This window comes from Physcomitrium patens, chromosome 16 (genome assembly GCF_059467195.1).
Source record: "Physcomitrium patens ecotype Gransden chromosome 16, ASM5946719v1, whole genome shotgun sequence".
NCBI lineage: Eukaryota > Viridiplantae > Streptophyta > Bryopsida > Funariales > Funariaceae > Physcomitrium > Physcomitrium patens.
The window spans coordinates 16,290,382-16,316,960 of record NC_143425.1 but is presented as its reverse complement, the minus strand read 5'-3'; the positions used below and the strand labels follow the sequence as shown (position 1 = coordinate 16,316,960).

The window sequence follows — 26,579 nt, the reverse complement described above, 5'->3', positions numbered from 1 at the left end:
AGATTAGTTTTCTTTATTTAAAGTATATTATATCTTTTAACAAATTCTTTGTCTAAAAAATAAGTTGAAGTTCTTATATATAGTGAGGTAAAGATTTTTTATTTTTAGATATTAAATAAATACTTATTATAAAATAAAGAGAGGATTTTGATGAAAGAATAGCACCTTTATTAAGTATTGTATAAGATTTCAATTGCAAAGTCCCTATTATAGCTAAAAAAATATTTTTTTTGACAGATTTGTTTTTTTTTCATAACCATGCTTTTTATGCTATAGTTGCATTACTTCTTTGCAAAATGTTAAACAGCATGCTTACTTCTCTACGATATAAGCATAATCTTTTGTAACACAAAATTGACACAAAATATTTTTGGCAAATAAAAATCTTATTTAATTTTCTATATATTTTTGTTCTTTAGTTAATATAAAAAACTTTCATTAGTTGTAGGCACATGCTTTTGTGACTTTATGATTGATCTTAATTCACAATTGGTGCTTTTTGGATATTAATGTAAGGTTTTTTTTGGAATTTTTCGATGAAAGATTTTTTTAATTTAAAGATGCATATAATATCATTTTGCTAATCTATTCTTAATTTTTTATTTATAATCCTAAAAATAAGCAGAAGCACTTTTTACAAAAATTATATTAATACTAAATTATATTTGTCTCTTTTCAAACTTTTTTTATGCTTTTAAAGTAATTTTTTATTATATTTTTAATTAAATTATTTTATAATATTACATATTTTTTCTTTATTTTTTAAAAATGATTGTATTACAATATGAAAGAAAAAAATGACAATTATTATCTCTTATAGAAATTGACAACAATTAAGTGTTAGAAATAAAAGAGATCTTAAAATCAAAGCGGTAGTAAAATAGGTTAGAATATCTTGTATACTGGAGCAAATATGATATTAACAAATGTTTATGAGAGCCATTAAAGAATCTTACAAATGGAAAAAAAAAATTAGTACTTTTTATAAATAATATATCAGATACATAAATTTTAAAAGACTAAAAGATCAATATATTCATATATCACTCAAACAAACTAAAAAATTACTCAAAGATAGTATAATATTAAATTAGAATGGCTATTGCCAAAGACAAAAAGATTAAAAAGACTTGAAACAAAACTAGAGATTAAAAAAGCATTGACAAGAATAAAAAAAGGCGTCGCTTTTATCTCTATATATATTATTTAATTAACAATCATGTAGCAATATTCTATAGGATCTCCAACATGTATCTAATTTATAAGACACATGTCTTAACTTACAAAATAAGTTTCCTATATTTTCTTGAAGGTTGTAACAATTATAATGTGTTGTTTAATAAGTCAACAAATAATAGCTATTGAATTAAATTTTTTGGTTGTTAGTTTTTTTTTTTTTTTTTTAATGCATCAAATATACAAAAATTACAAATAAGATTAGAAGATATAATATTATCTTTTCTAAATCTTGTTTCTTTTATAGCAAAGATTTGTTATTCTATATCTTAATTTTAATGGATGTTATTGATGAAAAGCATCAATCTTCTTTGATCCACTTACAAGATTTTTTGATGTCTCTTATGTATATTTCCGAATATCATATTTGCACCAATAAATAAGATATTTTAATATATTTGAGCATTTCTTTAAATCTAAGACTTCTTCTACGTCAAACTCTTAATTATTATGCACTTCTATAGAAAAAAGTGGCATTTGTCTTCTTTTTGAGATATTCTTTGTCTTATATGGTTCAAAAAGAGACACATGGAATATAAGATAGATCTTTATAGACTATGATAGATGTAATCAATAAGCAACTTAATTGATTTGTTCACAAATAAAAAATATTTTAAGCCTATATTAGTCCAATTTGTCACAAAAACAACTAGTCTTGATATTATGACAAAATAATTATATCTTGTTGCCAACATAGAATTAAGCTTGCTCCATGTAATATGCATCTTTATTGGTCTTTTATCATTCTTGAGCTTCTTTTAATTGTACCTTTATTATTGTATGTAGCTTAAGTAAATAATTTATCAAATCTTTTGCTGTAAGATTATCAACTTTTGCAAAGTCAAAAGCATCAAATCATTAATGATAAGCATAATTAATAATAAAAAATATATATATTATAAAGAAAAATATATCATATTATTATAAGAAAACTCTATCAATGGAAAAAAAATAATTTAATTATCTTATTAATAATTGATAGTATACTTTAAATACTACTATAATATTTTATTTATTTACTTTAATTATCTATGAATTGAAGATGAAAAGAAAAATATAATTTTATATCTATTTTAAAATCTTAAAAAGAATTCTCAAAAATCTTAATACAAATTGAATCTCTTTATCTAATATAATATTCTTTAATAATCCATGATAGTGATAGATATTATCAAGGAATAACTTACTTATTTCTTCATATGTGATAGATTTTATATATAGTATAAAATGTTCCATCTTGGTAAAACAATCTATTATCACAAATATAGAATCATAAGAACTTAAGACTAAAAGATCAATAATAAAATCTAAAAAAATTTTAAAAAAAAAAACCATGATTGTTAAAAAATAGATAAAAAAAGTTGAAAAAGTCCACAAGGTTGATGATGAGAAATTTTTGATCTTAAACAAACATCACATGATTGTGCAAAGTCTTTGACTACCTTCCATATTTAATGCCACCATAAATCTTTAGATATTAATTCCAAAATCTAGTTATATTGAAAATATCTGACTACTGAAAAGTCATTACAAGCTTAAAAAAAATATAATTTTGTTTTATCTTGTAGAATATATAATTGTCCCTTGAAATAGATTAGATTACTTTTGAATTCAAACTTTGAAATATCATAAGACTTAGAAGAATTATTCTTAATATCATGAACAAGAGGATTAAAAGACATACATAATTGAACTTGCTTGAAAAAAATTAAATCAATAGTCAATGTTAATTTCATTGCTTAAAGATAAAAATGTTCTAACTTCAAGAAAATTATTCTTTATTAATTAAAAGCTATAATTTTTTCTTTTGATGCAAGATAAGAATGTTTAGAAAGGTGTCTAATAAATCCTATTATTTTTTAGATCAATAATTGATGTTGAAATCAAATCTTAATAAAGATATGCTTCAACAAACCTGGTAATGATTCAAAACATGTGTTGATATGAAATACTTGAGGTTCTTCTAATCTATATATACAATGTCTAGGTTGGAAGCACATTTTAGATAATATTGCTATTTTTAAAATAAATCCATAATTATAAGTAGCTCTTTATTGTAGATTTTGTAATTGAATTTGATTCCTAAAATTTTCTTAGAATAAAAAGCTAAGAATTGGAACTTATTATTTTCTTTGATTTGTGACAATACCACATCAATGGCAAAGTCTCATACATCTCTTTCCATAAAAAATACCTTGAAAAAGTCCATATGATACAAAATTAGTATAGAAATAAATATTATCTTTTAGGCTTCAAAAGATCTTTTAATTTCTTTGTTCTACTCAAGTTTTTTTTATAGGTCAACTATGTAAAAATAGCCATAATTTTTAAAAATTTATAATAAAGATTTAATAATAATTATAAAATTTCAAAAAATATTATACATCTATGATTGTTTATGAGATCTATAATAGTTTGGACTTTTTTAAAATCCATTATAAGTCTATTGTTTGAAATGACGTATCCTAAAAAATTAATTTGAATAGAATAAAATATATACTTTTCTATCTTGGCATATAATCTTGTATTACTTAATTTTCATAATACACGAAAAACATAAAGTTCATACTCTTCTATATTCTTAGAATAGATTAAAATGTCATTTAGTTAACAAAAAATAAAATCATGAAAAAATTCACAAAAGACATTCATTAGATATTAAAAAGCATCTAGTATATTCATAAGTCAAAAAGGCATAATATTATACTCAAAATATCTATACCTAGTTTAAAATGTAGTTTTTTATTCATTTCTTTTTTTGATACATACCAAGTCATATGCTCTTTATAGATCTATTTTGTATAGATTTTTGATTGATTCAATTAATGAAAAAGTTTTAGAATCAAAAATAAAAAATACTTATTTTTTAAGGTGATTTCATTGAGTCTTTAATATTCCACATACATCTGTAAAGATTAATCTTTAAAAATAATACAAGAGCCTTCATTGCACATTTAGAATGATATATGACATTCTTAGCTAAATTCTCATCGATGTATTCTTTGAGTACAATCAATTTATTTTATGATATGCTATGGATTGGTTCAAATGGTGGTTGAGTTTCTTCTTGAAGATCAATGGAACTATCATAGGAACAATGTTCTTAAAGAATATTTATATTTTTTTTTCTCTAAAATGTCTTGATAATTTTATTACAACTTTAAAATGCTACTTGAAATCTTTTATGTATTGAAAATAGGTATGGTATATATAACAAAAATTAAACCTTTTTTTGCAACATACATAAATTTTTTTGCATCTATTAATAAAAGTTTGTATGTATTGAACTTATGAGTTTCTACTTGACAGATAGAATCCTCAACTAAATTACAAAAAAAATCAAGGTTACAAAAAATCTAGTCTATTTAAAGATTATTCTTTTTTAGTCATAATAATCTTAAAATAATTAAATTAGAAGGAGATCTAATTATATTAAATATTTTTAAGCTACTATGATATTTAAAAGCTATGTCAAAAGGAAATTTTTCATTAATAATGACTTTAAAAAGACAAAAAATTACCATCTATGACTTCTATATGCACATATTTATTTTTTTTAATTAAAAATATTTCTTATTTTTTAATAAAATTTTTTTCTATAAAAAAAGCTAAGGCTCTTGAATCTAATATAAAAAAGATTTTGTGATTTTTCGGTCCTAAAGAAACTTCTATTATAAAAAAAGATGAAGGATTTGAGGAAAGAATATGGCCTTTATCAGGTGTTATATAAGTTTTTAGTTGCACAGTCTTTATTGTAGTTGAAAAATTTATTTTTTAATGTATTTTCTTTTTTGGTAATTATGTTCCCCATTTTGTGATAATTTTACTTCTTTGGATAATATTGATTAGTATGCTTAGGTTTTCTATAGTATAACCACAATCTTTTTTGATAATATCGATTCTTTTCTTGTTCAATAAGTGGTTTGAAATGTTGTCATGTAGTAATATAGCCATTAAATAAAAGAAGAAAAGAAAAATTTTATTATAAAAGAACTTAAATAAAAATATTTTAACAAATCATTTTAAATATATAAATAATAAACAAAGAGGTAGTAAAAATTAATAAATTCTAATACTTCCTTCATATGGAAGAGACTTCTACTTACTTTATAGGGGCATAAATGAGCCAAATAAAAGTAAATAAAATAAATAATTAATATAAGCATCTTTAAAATAGAATTAAAAATAGATTTTAGCAAAAATTATCTTAAAATACTAAGAATTTATATTCAAAAAGGATAGGTTATGAACCAAGGTCGGAATCAAATTCCAAAGTACAAAACTACATACCTATAGCAACTATAAGATTTTTTTGGTTGATAAGAAAGTGGAATATAGAAAAATACTTGTGAAAGGATTTTTGAGAGTTAGTTTTATGTAATTTGAAGGTATATTAAGGTTTTGAGAGCTTTTCAAAGTGAGAGGTATATTTAATGGATTTGGATTTTAAGAAATAAAAAGAAGTTTATAAATTTTAAAAATTTATAATATTTTTAGCATATTAACAAATGAAAATTTTTAAATTTTTCTTTGTAGTTTTTATAAATTTATATATAAAATTTAATATCAATCAATCAATTTAATTGACAATTATAAGAAATTTTAAGGATAGTAGCCTTGGATAATTGAAATTTAGGATCAATGAGGGTTTTCATGATCTTTCAATATTTTTATATTTGATTGAAGCTAAATTTGATAAGATTCATTTAGATTTAGAAATCTATACATTAAACAAATTTTGAAGCAATTGAATGGTTCAGCAAGAGATATTGTTATTAGAAGATTAAAATTGAAGTTGTAGAAGATAGGTAACAAATATTCAAGAGATTTTGGAAGCTTTTCTCTCAATTAATGAGTTTGATTCTTTTCAAATTTTATATACTTTTTAATTATGTGTAAGTTAAAATTTGAAAAAAGAAATATTATTTAAGATTTTATTTGATTTATTATTTATTAATTAAATATTTATTTAGGATTTTTTGGAATTATTTAGGATTTATTTAAGATTTATTATTTGATTAGGAATCTATTAGAATTTAGGATTTTTTTTTAGGATTTAGAATTTGATTAGGATTGGTTAGGATTTAGAATTTGATTAGAATTTGATTAATATTTGATTAAATATATATTAAAATTTAATTAATATTTAGATAAGATTTATTTGAGAGTTTTTAGATTTTTTATTTTTAATATCTTTTTAGGTTTTTATTTTTATTTCTTTAAAATTTCTTTAATATTATTTTTTAGATTAATTTATGAATTTTTTATGTTTCTTTTGTAATTTCTTATAAATATCTTTTAGATTGGTTAAAACTTAATTAAAATTGTTAAAGATTACTTAGAATTTATTTAAGTTTCTATTTTACTTGATAAAATCTTGTTCTTGCATTTTCTATTTAATTTCCTTAGCTAGGTGCCCAATGTATTCTTAAGCAAGAATTCACATTATACAAAAATGTATCATATCAATTTATATAAGTTTCAGCCTTAATGAATAAGCTTTTGCAAACTTAAAAGTTTTTGCCATGACTTGACTTGTACTTCTCCAATAAAACTTGTATTTTAGGCATTTTTAAAAAAAATGATTGTTGCATGTAATGGCCCGACTAATAAATTGCTCCAATAAATCTATTTTCGGCATTGTCAACAATTAATCTTTAATATTGTGTTTTAAAATTGTGTTTTTAAAATTGATTGATAAAGGCTTTATTATTTCAATCCATATTACAAGCAAGGTTTTGGAATTCAATAGTATGTATGATAGCTGAACGTGATTCTTGTCGTAAAGATAGAAGTTTGGTCTCTCCTATTTTTTTGCCAAATTTGGCCATAAAAACTTCTAAGAATATTTTTAGATCATAAAAGATTTATGAATCCTTTTTTATCAAATATGCAAATCAAGAAAGAGCACTCTCAGATAAAAATGTATCTATAAATTCAACTTCAATAAATCCGTCAAGATATTAGAATAGATACAACCTTGGAAGGACTTTATTTATTGTAGAAATCTTTGAAACTTTGATTCTGTCCCGTTAAACTTCTCTAGCATACTTATCTTTGCTTCTTTTATATTTGTAGAAATAAGGCTTCTTGCATTCAATTATAAACTTAACCTACTTACTTTTTTCAATTATACAAATTTTTGGCATTTAGCCTGAATTTCATTTTTGACTTCTTCCATAGACATAGAAAGAATACTTCAATAATTCACATTAAAAATATATGAGATTTCAATCCTAAAAGTGTTGATAAGCTTATGAAGATCTATAATAGTTGCAAATATATTTTCATTTTTTTCGTAAGTAACATCTATAATTTTTTCTTCCATAGACAATGTTATATTTTGTGAAGTTTTCTTGAGAACGCATTGAGCACCTAGCTGTAGAGGATAAAATGGAACTTGCAACAAGAAGATCTTAAAAATTCTCATAGAATCCTAAATAAATTCTAATTAAATTATAAAATATTGATCAATATTTAATTAAAATCCAAAAGAATCTTAAAGAACTTACAAAAAAAACATAAAGAAATCATAAATTAATCTTTAAAATATATATAATAAATAAATTAAATAAATATTAAAAATATAAATAATAATAATTCTAATTGAATCTTAATTAAATATTAATATAACCTTTTATAAATCCTAAATCAATCCTAATCAAATCTTAATCAAATTCTAAACTCTAATCAAATCTTATAATAAATCTTAATAAAATCCTAATCAAATTATAACCAAATTCTAATCAAATTTTAACCTAATTTTAGACCAAATCCTAATAAAATACTAGATCAAATTTTACACCAAATCCTAATCAAATCCTTATCAAATCTTAGATCAAATCCTAATCAAATCTTAAATCCTAATCTTAAATCAAATCCTAATAAAATTCTAAATCCAAACCTCAAATTAAATCCTAATAACATTGTAAACTATCTTTAACCAAATCTTAGACCAAATCCTAATTAAATCTTAAATCCTAAACCAAACCTAATCAAGTTCTAAATCTTAAATTAAATTTTTAACAATCCCTATAGCAAATAGAAACCTCAAAAATTAATCATCAAACCATTGAAATCTACTCAAATTTTTCATACTTCTCAACAATTTAGTTGAAAAAAGAAAAAAACAAAAAAAAACAAAAAAAATCAATTACACTTATCAATTAAGAAAAATGTAAGATAATCCATTTGGATGTTGGATGTCCTCCTTTTCCATTTGGATGTTGGATGTCCAACCTTGATGCCAAGCTCCTAGTATCAATATTTTTTTTAAACTATTGAATTTCTCTCAAAATTCACATAAATATTGGATATGAAGTTTACTATCCATACAAATAATTTTGACTTTAATCCTACTAGCACATTACTAAAGATTTTAAAAACTCTTATTGATCCTCAAATTCCAATTTTTGAAACATCAATCTACTTGAACTTTAATAACCTTCAACCTAATAGTTTGATTAAGCTTAAGTTTATAAAACACATTGAATACAATTATATTTACAAATCTATAAATTTTTATTTATTGATCTATTAAAAAACTTACAAAATTTTCAAAAATATCAATCCTATTTTATTTCACAAAAATTAGAGTATTTCAAATTAAAATTGATTTTGCAAAGCTCTTACAAAGTCATTACAAACTCAAATCCTTCAAAATCAATGTTTAAAGAAGCCTAATTCCATTTGCTTTCAAATATTGCTACTTGATTTGTAAAAGAATCTCCAAAATAATATAGATACTCAATTTTGAGCCTTGAGGTCTGATTTTGATCCTAGTTGCCAACCAATCCTCTTTGGATATCAATTCTTGAGATAATTTTTATTAAAATAAATTTCTAATTTCTTCTTATATATGCCTATATTATTTATTTTTTTAATCTATCTTGTTTTGCATTATTTTTGGCCATACAAAATAAATAGAATCCGTTTTTTTTATAAAATACAGCTCTAACACTACAAGATTTTATTACTTATCTATTTTTTATTTATATTTTTTATTAAATATTTTTAATTATCCTTTTTTATAATAAAATAAGTTCTTTCTTCTTTAAATTAATTTTTATATTATTACATGGAATCAATTCAAAAAAACTCACAAGTCAAATTAGAGGAGGATAATTTGCAATCTTTAATATCAAATGAAATATCTAGATAAATATGTATGTCTATGACATAATATTTAGTAATACTAAGATAAAAAATTAAGATATCTTTTGTTAAAAAGTAGAAGAGGTTCAATAAAAAAAATTATTCTATCTTTTATCTTTGTTTGTAAGTTCTATGTATTAATAGTAGAAAATCAATAATTAATAAATTTAATTTAAGATCCATATCTTCTAAATTATCAAATGAGCTATTAAAATATTATTGGAGGTAATAACTACTTTTAATGGCATCTTAAATTTTTTAATTAAAAAAGTTAAATAATATATCAATAATAATCAAATATCAGAGTAGTCTTCTTATTCTAATATAACACATTATCGATATTTGAAATGACCTATCAACTAGCTTTGAATAGAAAGAGTTCAAAGTATTTGATAAATATAATATGTCACATCTTGAACTTCTTTAACATGTAATTATTATTCTTTATAAAAACTTGTCATTAGAAAGTTATATAATATCACAAACATTAATACTGATATTAGTAATTAAGAGGATATGAAGAGTAGGTAGAAGTATATAAAAGTATGTTAATTTGATAAAATCTTAATGAGTAGCTTTACAGATGCTTTATAGATGCAGATTTGACTTTACAACTATTTTTAGATGATTGATAGGTTGAAAACTTAGCCAAAAAATTGGCAACATATTACACATATTCACTACTTATTTTATAAGTTGTTTACATATCACACATATTGGCTACTTGTGATATAAGTTGGCCACACATCACATATATTAAAAACTTGTCTTATAAATTAGGCATGTATCTTGAAAGTTGAAAACATGTCAAATTATTTGAAGAATGTTGTGACATAGCTCCTTACTTAGATAGTATATAGATCCAATAATAAGGCATTTGTCACTCTTGTCAAAGTTTTTGTTGTTTCTATCTAATTTCAAGAGTCTCTAGTCTTTTTGTCTATTGTAATAGTCATTCTAGTTTCTTGTAAAATACACACATATATATATATATATATATATATATATATATAGTGTTACTTCTTTTCTACTTTTTTTATTTTTTATTATTTATCTTTTATTTAGTTCTTGTTATTGACAATATCACAAAATTTAAAAACTATATTTTGCTTATATAAAAATATAATTTTTAATGAATGAATTTGATATGATTTTGTATAAATAAAGCAATACTTGAATATACAAGAGATCATGATAGTTTTGAAGTAAGAAAAATATGCATTTAAAAACTTTATTCTAATAAATATCTAATAAAGAAATAATTTTGTGTTGTAAAATATACCTTTGTAGATTATTTTATAAAGATTTTATTATGATTTTTTTGAAATAGCCAATATTTTTATTTCAAATAAGTAAATAAAGTGTAGCCAATAATGAAGAGATATTATGGACAATCTAAATATTAAGATCTTTTGGATTTTTGGAAGTATTAGGACATAAGAAAATAAAGATAAATCTTTCAACTTCAAAATATGTTAGTTATAGAGAAAAAAAATGTTTTGGAACTTACTTGAAGAAAGTATATTTCAAGAGAATAAATTTTACAAAAAAATATATTAAATTCTAATAAGATAATAAGAAAGATAGAATTAAAGTTTTATCTAGGTTAAATAGATTTTAAATTAAAAAAGTATATTTCCAAGAATAAATAATCAAATTTTATTTCATGTAAGACTATATGGCTAATTTTTAATAAAAATCTTTAAAATATTTTTATCTAAATGAAACACTTAATTTAAAATAATTAGTATGTAATATAATTGTTAGATTCTTATGGGATCCCATGCTTTGGATTTATGCTCTAAAATATGGATTCTCTCAAATAAAACAGAATTATCTATTATCTAAATTTTATTTTTTAAAATGTAATTAATTTTTTTTAAAAAAAAAAAACATAATCTTATATAACTAAAGTTTATAATAGAATAGAATCTTAAAATTCTTTATAAAATTCTTTATAAACAATCTTTTGTAGAATTATATGATAGCTTTTATAAAGAATTTTATCTTAAAATAAAAATTAAGTTCTAATTTTTGTCTTAAATAATATCTTTGTCCAAGATTAATGAAAAGATAGATTTGTACCTTATTAGATTCTTAACTTAAGACATATTGTATAGTACTACAAAAATGTTTTAAAATGAGAGAGTCTTTGGCCTTGGTGAAATAAGTATGGAGTTCCTCAAAAGCTTTTGGGAGCTCATTAAAAAAATACTTATTTTCCATAATAATTTTTTTTTTTTTTTTTTTAAAGTCTTTTCTATTCTACAATTAAAGTAATATACACATCATAAAAGAGAGTCTGAAATTTTAAATTATTAGATATTTATCATTTTTAAAAACATTCATTATAAGATGTATACTAAGATTTTAAAAAAGAAATTTATTAGAGATAGTCAACTCCACCTAGTTAAATAATTTTGTACTTAAAAACATTCTAAGCAATATATATATGGTCAAAGAAAGAAAACGTTGTGCTTAGAAATCCAACCAACTTTTAAGTATGTTAATTTTTTATTTATTTTTTTATAGCTTTTGATTAGATAATTTAAGGTTATTAATAATTATTATAAAAAAAAATAAGCTTTTACTAGCACTTCATTCAATTCATATGAGTTTTTCTTTAAAATAAATGAAATATCTAGTGAAAATTAGAAAGCTAATATATATTTTTGTATCTAAAACAGAATAAGACATCAATGCCTACTAATTCTATATTATTTCTTAACACTAATAAAGTATTTTATATGAAAATATAAGACTTAATAAATATTAAACATGTATACATGTTTATATATTTTTTAAAATGAAGAGAAATAAACTTTGAGTTAATATGTATGTAACTTGAAAATAATAATATATAAGAATAAAGGATCAAGAACTAATATTATAGAGATATTATAAAACTTTGGCAAAAAGACTGGCCTTAAAGTCAAAAAACCCAGACTACAAGCATACTAGCAATGTAATAAACACTAAAGGCTTAATTGGACAAACGTCTTTAGTTAATTATGGGAAAAAAATCACAATATCAATAGTTTTATGAATATTATTTTTTATTTTTCAATGCAAAATAAAATGTAATTTTTTATATATTAAATTTAGAAGAAATGTGAATATTGGTTTTTTAAAACATTTAATGCTACAAAAATATTAATCATTATTAATAACATCATATTGTCATTACTATATTTTTTTTTGTTTCAATTTGAGTTAAACTCACAATTTTTTATTTGATAAACTAATGAATTTTAATCTTGATCAAGTATTAATGCAAATAATAAAAGAACCATTGAATCTTGTTAATAATCTCAACAAAGTTGAGCTTGAAAGATAAGACTATATTATGGTCTAAAAAACTTCATATTCAACTTAATAGTTAGATTTTTTATCTATATATATATATATATATATATATATAGATATATAGTTTTGAAGATATATTCTTAGTTGTCTGGATTAGTTTTTCTAATGTGTTCTTTACTAGATAATTTAAAATTTTGATTTTGATTCATAACTGTCATTAAGCAAGATTTTTTTTAAGTTTCTTTATTTTTATTTTTTTGACATGTACAAAAAGATTCCATTGCATTAATTAAGATAATTAAGTTTTATTTTGTCTTTGTCTCTTATATCATTGTTATAAATTAGACATAAGAAAACCTTACTAATATAATTATTTTACAACTTACTTATCTAACCTATCTTTATTTATTTTGAAAAAAAAATAACCAATTATGCTAGACCAAATTCCTAACTAATATATATATATATATATATATATATATATATATATTCAAATAATTTTTTCTTTCCAATTATTATCATATATTGCAAAAATAAATATCAATTATCAAAGGTAATTAATTATTATAAAAAAATAACATTAGATAGTTGAATTGTATAAAAATTTATTATTTTTTACTAATGAATAAATAAAAAAATAAATATTTAATAGTTAATAGATATCAAAAATCAATTAATTATTAAATTATAATTAATTACTATAAAAAATAAAATACTAGATAGTTGGATTTTATATGTAGACATCATTTGTTAAATAATATAAGTCAATGAAAATCAATTGATTATCAACCATCAAAAATTATTACCTTATGTATTATATAACAAAGTCATTTTCTAAAATTTTGATTAATTATTCGAATTTATTACTTTTAATTAGTTAAAAATCAGAAAAAAAATTATATATATATATATATATATATATATATATATTTTTTCACAATTATCTTTCATAAGATTATTTTTATCTATTAATATTAGATTACATAAGTTATATTCTTGATAATTCCTATAATTTTTATTATTTGATATTTTAGAAATTTTTAATTCAAAAAATTAAAGAATATATTTGATTATAAATTTTTTAAATCTACATAGGATTTATTTTACAAAAAGAAACTTGTTCTTTCTTGAAAGAATTTTTAAATCCCTTAGTTTTTTGAAGTAGTTGTAAGTTTTTTATATTAAAAGAAGTTATATTATGAAGTTCCTAATCCTTTAGTTATAGGAGAATTTCTAAAATTAATGTCTTATTGTTTCATTTATAGAAAATAAGCAGAAAAACTAATCATAAATAATTTCTTTTTATCTTTTATCTTCTACTTATAATTATAAGTCTTTTATATCAATTTAACTATATTAATATAGATACTTTGGAATTCCTTGTTTTAAACTAAATGTCCTTCTAATTAAGTTTAAATTCTAGTTTGAAGGCCCTTTTAATTTAATATGATAGAAAAAGGCTTTGGAAAGTATTGAATTTAATATAAAATATAATTATTCATAATATAGTCATTTATAATATTTATAATTGATCCTCTATATTAAATATATCTACTTTACAGGATATTGGAAATTAGAATAATGGTTTTTATGTCTATTTAAGTTGAACCATTATATTGGAAATTAGAATCTTATCATATGCTTATTTATTGTTCATAAATTTTGTTAATAAAATTTCAATTTTTGGAACCAAGGAACTATTTGTAATGTAAAATAAATTTTAAAGGAAGATTAAGTACTAGATTTTCTTTCACTCTTAGCTTTGCTTGTATAAGTCTACAATACATAAAATATTAAATGTTTGATTTGTCTAGTTGTAATGTATTCAACATCTATTTTTTGATGAGGTAGTCATAATTTGTTTCCAATCTATAATCTTTAGGCCTTTTATCATTTTTCTTACAACCCAAGATTGAAGCTACTATAATTTGAATGCCTTTCTATTAAAAATTTCACATCAATAACTTGATTTTTGCAATTGTTTTTCAAACTTCAACTCAAGTCAAGGTGAAGAAGCAAAAAGATGCTAAGAGTGTGTTGTTTCAAAATTGTACCAACACATTTCTTTTAATGGAATGCTTGTAACCAAAAATAAATAAATAAGTAAAATACAATTCATAAAAAATTATCAACATTTTTAACTACCAAATAAATTCCAAAAGCAATACCAAGTAATTTACTGATTCATCCTCCTAGCCCCACTCCCAACTAAATCTCTCACGAAGTTTTACTGGGCTAACCCCTTCTCAATGAAGCTTTGAGTGCCTGATAAGTGTCTGATAAGCTTCCTACCACATGTCCCCCGATTTTAGAAGAAGTCTCAGATTGGCTGCGAGGTGCCTGTTTCACGCGATGGATCAGAGAGGCTTGAAACCTGATCTCGCTCACTCTGTCAGTGTGTGGAAATGCAAACACATTCATTTATATATATACTGATTCACACATATGGTTGCTGCTGCTAATCATTAGCTCACTGATATCGATACCAGTCTCAGGCTAAATTTGTCCTCAATGTATGCACATATTCTTAGAAGACGCGCATTGTTCCCCTGCTTCCACTACCGAGGATGGGAAAATTCTTCCGCATAAAGACCATGAATTTGATGTTTTTTGGCATATCTATATATTGGGTACAGACAGAAATGTGAATCATCACCATTGGTTCTCTGATAAAATTAGACAGATTCCCGAAATGGGCGAATGCGGCGGTCCTGCCTTCTCGTCATTGGGCTTATTCCTGGAGACCCAATTGTCGAAGTTGAAAAACAGGATGGTTCACATGGTGAGGATAGTGTGGAAGAGATATTCACTCGTGCTGACCCAGTTTCTCTCGTTATAGTGCACATCTGCAGGAGTTGGTGGATTCTGTTGTGAGAAAAATGTAATTCTCCGAATCTCCGGATCCCAATTGAGGCTACTGATAACACGCACACACGAGATCTAACTTGAATCAATGTGTGTACAATGACTGTCATCGCTGAACAGATTAACCAACTGTCGGTGCATTTATGCACATGTCTAAGCGCAACGTTTGGGATCGTTGAATTTATGTGTTGTATGTTGCGAGAGAAAGAGAGAGAATATATACATGGAAGGGGGGGGGGGTAGACAAGCTAGAATTCCTGCTGCGTAGTGAGCAAATTTTTCTCAAACAGTGATAAATTCAGGAAAGCGACAAGCAGTGTGGGCAACGCGAAGGACATGTGTATGATGGACCTTGAGGACAGCGGCGGAAGGATATGGCCAAACAGTAACGACAAGAAAGAAAACATTCCAAATTTAGATCCATCACATGGGAAACTGTAGCCCCACCACTTGACCTCTGCTTTTGATCTCCTGAAGTCGATGGAGCAACCTCATCGACACTCACGGTGGGGGAAGGGAGAGTTGAAACAATCCAAGCAGTCCACATGGCCCTTCTTCAAAGCAAAATGGCTCCACCACTTCCTCTGTCGCATTCCTCCTCCATTTAGCTCGCATTGCTTATTACGCTTCGAGCAGAGAGAGAGAGCCATCTTCAGGTGAGCATCTGCAAGACACCACCACCTGCTGTATTTTTGTGGTTTGGCAAACACTGTCCTCCTCCTCCTCCTCCTGCTCTACATTGCAAACACCACTATGCTTGCCTGTCTGTTTGCCTGCCTGCCCATGCAATGTGATGCTTCTGTAGCTTTCAGGTGGGGTAAACCATTCATGGCCTCAGCATGAAGAATGCATGCCATCTTGCTTTTTGCACCATTCAAATGGAACCCAAGGGAGCTTTTTCCCTGTGCTTTGGACAGAAGTTTTGGAAGCATTAGAGCCTTGATGGTGAGGATTCAAGAGGATGGATGAGATCTGGCACTGCCCAAGCACTAATGGCCAGGTGTTTCCCTACTGTAAAGTTATCTGTCTCTATGAGTGTTTTGATAGATAGATAAATAAACAAATAGATAAATTGGGGTTTGCAATGCTTGTAGTTAGTTTCACTGCTACAGGTATTGTCCTGTAGCATTGCAACCTGCCTTGTTTATGTGTGTGTTCATTCAATTGATCATCATTGGATATTGCAAACAAAGCATTACAAGAGCCACAACACATTAAGGGGATTCATGTATGCTATCTAAGACTGATGATTGTCATTGCATAGGCAAACATGGAAACCTAACATCAAGGCTCTGCCCTGAAATACAATTAAAGTAAAACAAAATAAGATGTTTTTTTTATTCATATTGGATGCTGAGGATCAAACAACATTTTTTTAATATTAGAAAGGAACAAAAAAAGAAGTTTGTGGGGAGGAACCATGTTTTCTTTTACTCCAACTAACAAGGATTCAACCATCAATACAAGTCCCAATGCATATGCATGGCTTGTTCTTGACTCAAAGAGTTTTGTTGGCATATTTTTAGAACAATTTATTTTCTTCTCTTTTCTTTTCTTCTCTTTTTTTTCTATGCAGAATTTGGCATACATGTTAGAATATCTGCTCAATCAGCAACTGAGCTTGTGGCTTTTGGCAACAAAAAACAAGGATAAAAATAGAATGTTCTTGTGAACACACTGACAAAGAGCTTGAGAAGTGTGCAAGAGTGATTGTGAATGAGAGAGCAACACTCAGGCAATGGGCAAAGGGAGAAGGGTATTATCCAATTCCAACAGATCCCATTTCATCTTCATCAGTGTGGTAGCAAATATCTAAACAATCAAACAAAAGTAAGGAAATGAAAAAATAGACAAGGTGGGGTTGCCAAAGGACACAGATATTTGGGTGTGTGTATGTGTGTGTTGTGAGGTTGGGTGGATCAAATTGGATTGGATTGGCTTTGGCTTCAGCATGAGTATGGTTTCCATGTGAGCAGGCCTTTTGCTGCCTTCAGATTTTATTTCTTTTCTTTTAAGTAGGTTATGTTTGCAATTTACAATGCTTGACTAGAGTCTCTGAAATTCGCTGGCATTCTTGCACAACAATCAAATCCAGCAGAGGCCAAAATCCAAAGGAAGGAACAAAGGAATGAAGCAAGGTTGTACATGAATGGATAGATAACATAGTTATTTTCTCTCTCTTTTTATTTATTTATTTTTTTTCCCCTTGTTTTTCTTGATTTCCAGGAAAAAATGGATTATGTATTTACGATTGGTTTGGGAATATACTCTGTGTGCATATTCAAAATAGCTTAAGGTTGATTTCATCCAATCTTAATATAAATACTTTGACCAAAATAAACAATGAGAAAATCAAATTTAACTTCGGGCTATTGTAAGTATGAAGCATCATCATTGATTTATTTAATCCTTAAAATCTTAAAAATAAACCTAGATTTTTTTTATATTGTAAATATTACAATCCATTGAACTTCACAATTTTAATTTTGCATTTCATTAGTACAATATAGTTATATATTTGATATAAAATCTAAATATTCATATGAATAGTCAAAACTTATTATAATAAGGACTCATACATGAAATATACACATTATATTATAATTATATATGTATATGCACTAATTTTTAAAATCTGCTCCAAAACCAGTTGAAGATCATATTTTATTTTTAAAACTGGTACAAATATTAATTATACGGTTCAAACTCATATATATATATATATATATCTATATATATGTTTGACATCTTTCTTTGAGAAATACTCACTTTTTTATTTACATTTCTTAAGTTCTTGTTTTTAATACATATTAGTTGTAGTATAAAAACTATTAAGATATATTGAATTAAAAAAAGAAATAAAAATATTATCTAAATATAAAAAAGATTAAATATGAAAAAAATATTAATATTAATTCATAAAAATATAATAATAGTAATTAAAAAATAATAAATTTATTAAATAATCAAAATTTATTTTAATTATCATATAGATGATAGGTTTGGATATAAAGATGTATTAATTTACCTTAAGGACTTTATAAAAGCTTTTGTAACTTATGTGTCATGGATTTATTTAAAAATAAAATTAAATATTTATTTTTAGGATATTTTGGTTAAAAAATATAAAAATATTAGAAAATTAGTATCTAAAGATTATTTGGGCTATAAACAATTACAATTTTTTAAGAATTAAATGAACTAATAAAAAATAGAATCTTTAATCATATTAAACATAATATGTTAATCATATTTTTGAGCAAAAATTTTATTTTCAACAAAAAATTTATAGTTTTTTTTTTTATTATTTTTTTTTATTTTTTTTATTGCTGTTACAAATGTTTGTTTTTATAGGTATTTATATATTTATTAATAAAATAAATTCTTACTAATTTCAAGTAATTGGCACCATTATGAAGTTATTTTTTAAAAATAATTTAATAGATTTTTTTTTTTTTTTTTTAAAATAATAATATTTTTAGATCTAATAAAATTTTAGAACAATTGATGAGACAACTTATTTTATTTACATTATTAATTTTAATTTGATGAAAACATTTTAAATGTATAGTAATAAAGTCCATCATATTCTATTTTAAAAAAATATCGAACTCCTTTGCTATTTTTATCAATTAAATTGAAAACTCTAAATTATAGCTTCCATCTTATGGAAGCAATCAAATTACATTCCATTAATTTCCCTCTCAACATAAGGAGATTATTTTTTCTTTTTCTTTTCATTGTAGTTATCATTACAAAGAATTTGGAAATGAATAACAATTTTTTTTAATTATCAATTACTTTTCTTTCTTTAATATATATAAGTGGAAGATTTATACTTCTAGAAACACATCTATATTTGGACTTGAAAAAAAAACGAATGAACCAAAACTTACATTGCACAGAGAGCAATATCTAAAATTCCAGCTATTCCTGCAGTCATTGTCATGTTGCAGCATACCCTTTGCACATGACAAGGGGTGCCATTACACTGGACAATTCGGTGATCCATTGATTAACCATGACACCACATTCATAAGGTGGACTTGAGGTGGAGTTTTTCATGACTATTCCTGAAGATGTAGCACACAATTGTTGGAATGTTCATATACTAAAGGCAAAAACTAATTCACACATGGACTATTTGATCAATTCGATTGATGCCCACTTTTCCAAGGCCACTGAGAAGTACCTCCTGAATATGCTCTTGTGAGAGATCCAATGTCATTCCAGATTGGAATCATATCTATACGAGCATCCCTGAAGATGTGTACAGACAATGTCAATTTCCCCAAGAACACAGAATCTTTCAGACTGCACAAGAACTCATGAACAGCGAGTGTGTCCTTGAAATGATCAATCCGATCATTCAAATTCAGGATCAATTATAATGATACACAGCTTATGAAATATGGTTATAAGATTAAAATAAGGTAGATGAAAATTTATGGATAACACTATTTCTTTGTCAAAAGCTATCAGAAACTACACCATGACATTGACCACAGCGCATATTGTGGTCAAACGAATAAATAACTTAAGTGAAATGAAAAATCTAAAATTTTCAACATGAAAAAACTTAATCAGTAGTACATACGATTATAGAACAGGTTTGAAAACAGAAGGGATAGCAGCACTTGCAGACTCGTGTTAGGATCCAACAAAATGTGGAGCAGCAGACACGATTAATCCACCCAACAAAGTCAATTGGTATGTCTACGTCTTTTCGCATGTTCAACGGTATTATATACAACTTTCCTCTTGAGAAATTCAACAGGTGGAATTTTTCTCCAGAAAGGTGTCAAAGATCAGATCCGTCATTAATCTAGAGCGATTCTACTCTAAACGAAGCTCCATGTCCAGGGTGAATAGAGCCTCCAGAAAAACTTGGCAACTAATTTTATGATCAACTTACCTAATAAATTCCTGATTCACGTTTCTTTTAAAAGCGCAACAAAGGCAAATCCTACTGAAACATCTGAAGGGTACAAGCTATCTATTTATTCACCTGTGTAGACTGGTTTACGCTTTTCTGCAAAGGCAGCTAGTCCCTCAAGCCGGTCCTTAGATTTAAGGACCTGAGCATAGCAAGCTTCCTCGATTATCATGCCTGAAGCTGTGTCTACTTCACTTCCTCGCTCAATCGCAACTTTGGCAAGTTTCACTGCAAGAGGACCCTGAAGCAATCACCCAATCAAAGATAAGGAACCGAATCTAGGATTTATGTTTCTATGAGGACCGATTTGACCAAACGAACATCTGCATGTCCAACAGTAGCTTTAAAGCGTCGTGTATAGCTTCCTAAAAAAGTAATTAGCAAGTTTCTAATGACTCATCAAGGTGCGTCCTTAAAATGATCAACTTAACCATTCACATCTGGTCAGAAAAGAAACCAGTACTGTACCTGCTTTGTTATCTCTTGTGCTATACTCACAGCCTTTTCATAGGCCATGCCTGCTTGAACACAATAATTCACAAGCCCTGCCCCACATTCACATGCAAAACACTAATTTTGAGTCCTGCTAGCGACAGATAACAGCAAAAACTATTTGTCCCAGCAAATACATGCTGTATAAAAAATAAAAATAAAAAATAAAAATAAAAAACGTCATGGCCAATCATGAGCAGAGATTCTCAGAATAACGCACAAATATCACATCGGAGTCTGTCAGGTTTATATGAATGAACAAGTAGTATAGGAATGGGCAGAACAGTGCCTATAGCTTCAGCGTGTTGACCATCGATACGTCGGCCAGTGTAGATAAGCTCCTTTGCACGTGCCCTCCCTATGATTCGAGGTAACCGCTGCGTACCTCCTGCCCTGTAACATGTTTTCACCGTGCTCGCTTGTCAAAATACATGAGTACATAGCAGTAGATCCAAAGTTGCTGGGATCCATGATTTTCAACAAAGAAACTTACAGCCTTGTGACTCACAGCGAAATACTCATTGACGAGGCAGCTTACCCAGGAATTATGGCGAGACCAGTCTCTGGAAGTCCAAACACCGCTTCATCTCCTGCACCACCCGAAATCTTGAAAAACAATTATGGATGATCTAGCAGAAACTTGCAGTAGCTGCTGTAGTATTACCCTTAGTAGCATCTATGAATTGGACATTTAAGCAGATTTGAAACTCAAAACAATCAAACCAAAGAACGATCCTCAGAATAATTTGTTAATATTGCAAGGCACTAGTTTCAACTTCGCGACTAAATTATATGCTCAAGAGCTCCAAATAAACCACATGATTAAATATCCTGCAGAACCAAGGCAAAAAATGCAAATATTACCACAGACACGAAGATCACAAGCCAAAGCCATCTCGAGACCTCCCCCGAGCGCGGCTCCCTCCACCACAGCTATTGTTGGAATGGAAAGAGCCTGCACAAATCCAACTGGACTGAGTGGTATAGACATCTTAAAGAACCTACCATATTGATGCACGTGAAGTCTATATTTTACGAAATGTGTCGTGAAGTTAAAACTTGGATATGCTACTGCACACCTCCTTTACGTTTTACTGGAATGACTATCCACGTTCTTGTAAGCCCAAGTCTAACGAAAGACAAATCCATGATGCCTTTATGCATTGCTAAATAATATCTAGAGGTGGAAAATTCACAGAAGAAAAATAAGAAGGTCTACAACATGACTATCTGCATGTAACTATGCATCATGAAACAGAGGATGAGATCTAATAACGTGCAATCAACTCGAATAAGGAATGGAAACACGCATGCATCTACAATCACGCGCTCCCCACACACTTGGATACACAAGAGCATGACTTATTCCACCTGATACTTAGACATGACTATGAAGAACTTTTGATAAATCACCTCAAGAGCAGTAAACGTCGAGCGCAGTGTGTGCACAAACTTCTGAGCTTCAGAAACACCCATCTTACGCCTTTCCTGACACAACCCCGGACCATAATTAAAGGAGTCAAGAATCAGAAGTCACTACCACAAAAATGCCCAGCAAACGCTTCAAGTGCCCGTCCTAAATATTCCTTGCGGACAATTTAAAGCCTAAATACTTAGATGAAACGTAAAAAACAATCTGGAGTGGGCTAAAGCAGCTACTCCATGTGTAAACAACGTAATTATCTCAACATTTCATTCACCAGACGGTAGCTCAGACACCACACACTTTCACCAGAAGACGAGCTTAAAAAATACAGAAAAACCTACAAGCACCGAGGGAGTCCATTAACAGATTGTCACCGCAGTGAGCCGAGGAGATAAAATTCATTTTTAACAAATTGGCACCTCTCGTTAATTGTTGGAAATAAACAGTTGATATGAAACAGATTCCTGAGATATGATTGTTATTTATCACTCACAGATTAATTTTCGGTGAACAAGATTAGCTTGGAACGAAATCATACTGCAGAAACATCGCTGCAAATCCTCCAAGATGAGATGTCCAGTCAGTAGCATGTCTACTGTGCCTAAAGTCAAGCAAGAACTTAAATAGCATACAGGACATGACAGCAAGATAGGAAGACCATAGCCAATCGAACCTTAAGGTCTGCGCCAGCACAGAAGACACCAGAGACTGTACTGCAGATGACAAGTGTTCGCGCCGAAGAATGGAACTGGAGATTTTCTAAGCTTGCTCGTAGCTTACGCAGCATTTCAACACCAATCGCATTTTTAGATTCAGGTCTGTTCAAGGTTAATACTGCTATACCTGAAAACATAGTATGTTCAAATGAAGTACGTCAAAAAGTAATTGCTAGATGTAGTTCACATAACAGAAACCCAAAAGAAAGTTTTTGGATTTTCTCCTCTTCACACTGCATTGCTTTGCGAAACGACATTGTCATTTATCAATCACCATCCTGGGGTGGCAGACAAGTACTGAACAATTCCAGGCACGAAGCACTTTGAAATAAAAGAAAAACGGTGAATCTAGGGTATATGGCAAGAAACAGAGAATAACTACGCCAAACAGATGTAAATATTTGTGAAGCACCCTGCAATTCCGTACGGCAAACAAGCCGCCAGTGGATTGGAAAGTAGTTGAATAACACAGATCATCTCATTCTCACCTTCTTCAGAACCAGAAAGGTACTGCAAATCCACCTGCTCCGTCGTGGCATCGAGAAATAACGATCGTCTAATGGTTGAATATGGCCCACATGAGGCTCGCCACCACGATCGCCACTCAGGTAGGCTATGCCTATCAACCAAACTTACTGCTGACACAATTGCACAGGGTGGAACAGCGAACACCGCCTTAGACACCGTCGAGATCAATCCAGGTGACAGAACTCGACGCCCTTGTCTCGCGCAATTCCACGCCATCGCCGGGTTCAAAAACTCCCAAAAGCAATCCTAAATCCACATGACACGCTTCAAAACTCAACGATACTCAGTCTTCAACATACCGAGTTCCGGATTCTGAACAAGCCGACCAAATTAGTGCAAATTGCCAAAACTTCCTGCATGTCAAGTTAAGCAAATTCTGACCTCAAATCTATAAAAAAATGATCGGAAAAATCGATGTGAAGCCACTTCTAACAATCGAAACATAAAATTCACCGGACAGGAATCGCTGTAGTGAATCGAACGAGTTCTTGAGAGAACTAATCGATCATCTATGGCGAATACAAATTTGGGCGTGGCCACATCATTCCTACATGGCAAGCTCATCTATGACCAGCGTCTTTACTGAATGCACGCCGACAACTGCGCACAAATGACAAAGTTGGTAACCGGCCATTGGAAGTTGGGTATACACCCGGATCGTGTTGAGATCACCGCAGACGAAGCGGGTAGCTTGATTGTGACGCTTCTATCTTCAAAAATACCAGAGGTATTTTAAAATTCCCGCCCAAATAATCTACAGGTTTTGAATTAGCAAGACTTCCCCGCCTGCCAAGATTTGGAAACCAGGTCTCGAGAGCACGTTCTTCATCGTTGTGAAGAACTGAGAATTAGGTATTTATAAGTAGTTCCCGCCATCCGTCAACATCATTGTGTAGAGCTCTTTTGTCTCGTCGGGTCTCTAGAACGTCTTTCGGTTAGGGGTTTGTGCTTTTGTAATTTCTGCTTGTGTTCGCCATGTCGGGCCGCGGGAAGGGAGGTAAGGGCCTTGGCAAAGGTGGCGCCAAGCGGCATAGGAAGGTGCTGCGTGATAATATCCAGGGAATAACGAAGCCTGCTATTCGGCGTCTCGCTCGTCGTGGTGGAGTGAAGCGGATCAGCGGTTTGATATACGAGGAGACTCGAGGCGTACTGAAGATCTTCTTGGAAAACGTTATCAGGGATGCTGTGACGTACACTGAGCATGCTCGGCGCAAGACTGTGACTGCGATGGACGTCGTGTATGCGTTGAAGAGGCAGGGACGCACCTTGTACGGGTTTGGAGGTTAATTCAAGTGGAAAATATCGGACTAATAATACTTACGGTGTTCTTGAACACCACCATTTCGAGCGAATTTTACATCTCCGAAGTGTAGACATTTTCTGTGATTATGGTCTTTAAGTTGCACAAAACGAAGTGCTTCTGTTACAATCCTCTGGTTGGCTTAACTGTACCCTGATAATCGTGTGCCTACGTCGTTCTCTGTGAAGTTGATGTCGTCCTGCCTGAGCTACTCCTCCTAGGGTTACGGGCCGTTTCTCTGTCATAGGTTGTTGTCTTGTACTCCTGGCTGGAGTACTCGACCTCTCTTTCCTGTCTATCGGTCTTCGAGCAGTCGGAGCTCTATGTCGGACGGTAACGGTTGTGTCTTGACTTGGTCCTCGTACAGTTGCCTAAGTTTTTCATCACTTCTGAATTCTTCTTTAAAATTACATATGCGTTATCGTTTTGAAAGGATGCAGTAGAGCATTAACCAGGTGATGGTGAAATCATGTTTTCATTTCGAAAACTAGTCAACTGAACACTAGATCCTGAAATATATTGAATTCTACTACATGTTCGGAGACATTAGTTTGAAAACATCTCAATTAAGGTAAAGAAGGATATGTAGTCCGGTCGAACATTTCCAACGGCGACGAAACCTTCTTATCCCTCTTTCGAGAGTCTTGATAAGGAAGGGACGTGAGAACGATGCGGTGAGTTAGAGGTGCAGTAGGAACGGGGACTGATGAGAGAAGCGGGTGGGAGTGGGGCGTCCGATGATATCGGCTGCTGTGGGGATGAAAGTTGTGAGGCTGTATCTCTTACAGTAGAGACAATCTTATAAGCTGGAGCTGTATTTGAAAACGTAGATGGTACAGTAGTCGCTTGCCACGCGAAAGGCAGAGGGTTTGTCAGCTTATTACTTTGGAACTTATACAGCGTCTGTGTCTAGGGCACCCGTTTAGAAAGCGGGAGGTCCTGAGATCAACTCTCGGTGGAAGTAATAATTTATCTGTTGTCGCCCAGGGATGCAGGTCCATCTTCCCCCGCATGCACTTCCTCCCTCCGTTGGATGAATCTTCCCTGCCAAGTCTCACTTCACCGATCTGTCTCGTCCTTTACCTGCCTCTCCCTCTATCGCATCTGTTTTTGCCGCTCCCTCACTCCCCCTCCTTCTCTTTCCCGCGTTCTCACCCACATTCCATCGTCTCCACGCACCGCATTTTCCCCTTATTGCATGCTCTCCTCTGCACGTCGAGGTGGTGACTGGAAAACGCACTAGGGATCAAATATTCTTAAGAAATTCTCTGTTTTGAAGAGTGAATGCATGACTGCCAGTACTTGTTCTCAAGTTCCAGGTATTTGTGTTTTTTCATGATTCATGAAGGCATGTAGGATAAAAGCCAACAATTATTCAGAGTTAAAAAATAATTGTTGGATTTTATTTTAATTATTAATTTTTTTATCATTTGATTTTTTTCTTCTTTGGCCTCGTTTGTTTCTTTTCTTTTTACTCTTTTCCCATTTTTGATTTCCTGCGTACCCACCTTGTTATGGTTCTTTCATTCATGATATGATTAAAGTTAAGCACTCCAAACTTATTGACTGCTCTACTTTTACTTACATGGATAGTACCTTGAAATAGTACATAAGTTGAAC

At 28.8% G+C, this 26,579-nt stretch overlaps 2 protein-coding genes across 2 annotated transcripts; one reads left to right on the top strand and one right to left on the bottom strand.

Annotated features, from left to right (window-relative positions):
* Positions 1–20,246: 20,246 nt before the first annotated feature.
* LOC112293814 (putative enoyl-CoA hydratase 2, mitochondrial) lies at positions 20,247–24,271 on the bottom strand. Its single transcript, XM_024543687.3, has 9 exons — positions 24,041–24,271; positions 23,620–23,905; positions 23,089–23,258; positions 22,403–22,477; positions 21,854–21,944; positions 21,528–21,579; positions 21,279–21,382; positions 20,966–21,042; positions 20,247–20,738 (listed from the first exon to the last, which is right to left on the bottom strand). The coding sequence occupies exons 1-9, from the start codon at positions 24,221–24,223 to the stop codon at positions 20,562–20,564; spliced, it is 1,215 nt and encodes a 404-aa protein (XP_024399455.1). The 5' UTR covers positions 24,224–24,271; the 3' UTR covers positions 20,247–20,561.
* Positions 24,272–24,516: 245 nt separating this feature from the next.
* Positions 24,517–25,937, top strand: LOC112293815 (histone H4). Its single transcript, XM_073539804.2, has one exon. It carries the CDS (start codon positions 24,635–24,637, stop codon positions 24,944–24,946), a length of 312 nt encoding a protein of 103 aa, XP_073395905.1. The 5' UTR covers positions 24,517–24,634; the 3' UTR covers positions 24,947–25,937.
* The last annotated feature ends 642 nt before the right edge of the window (positions 25,938–26,579 follow it).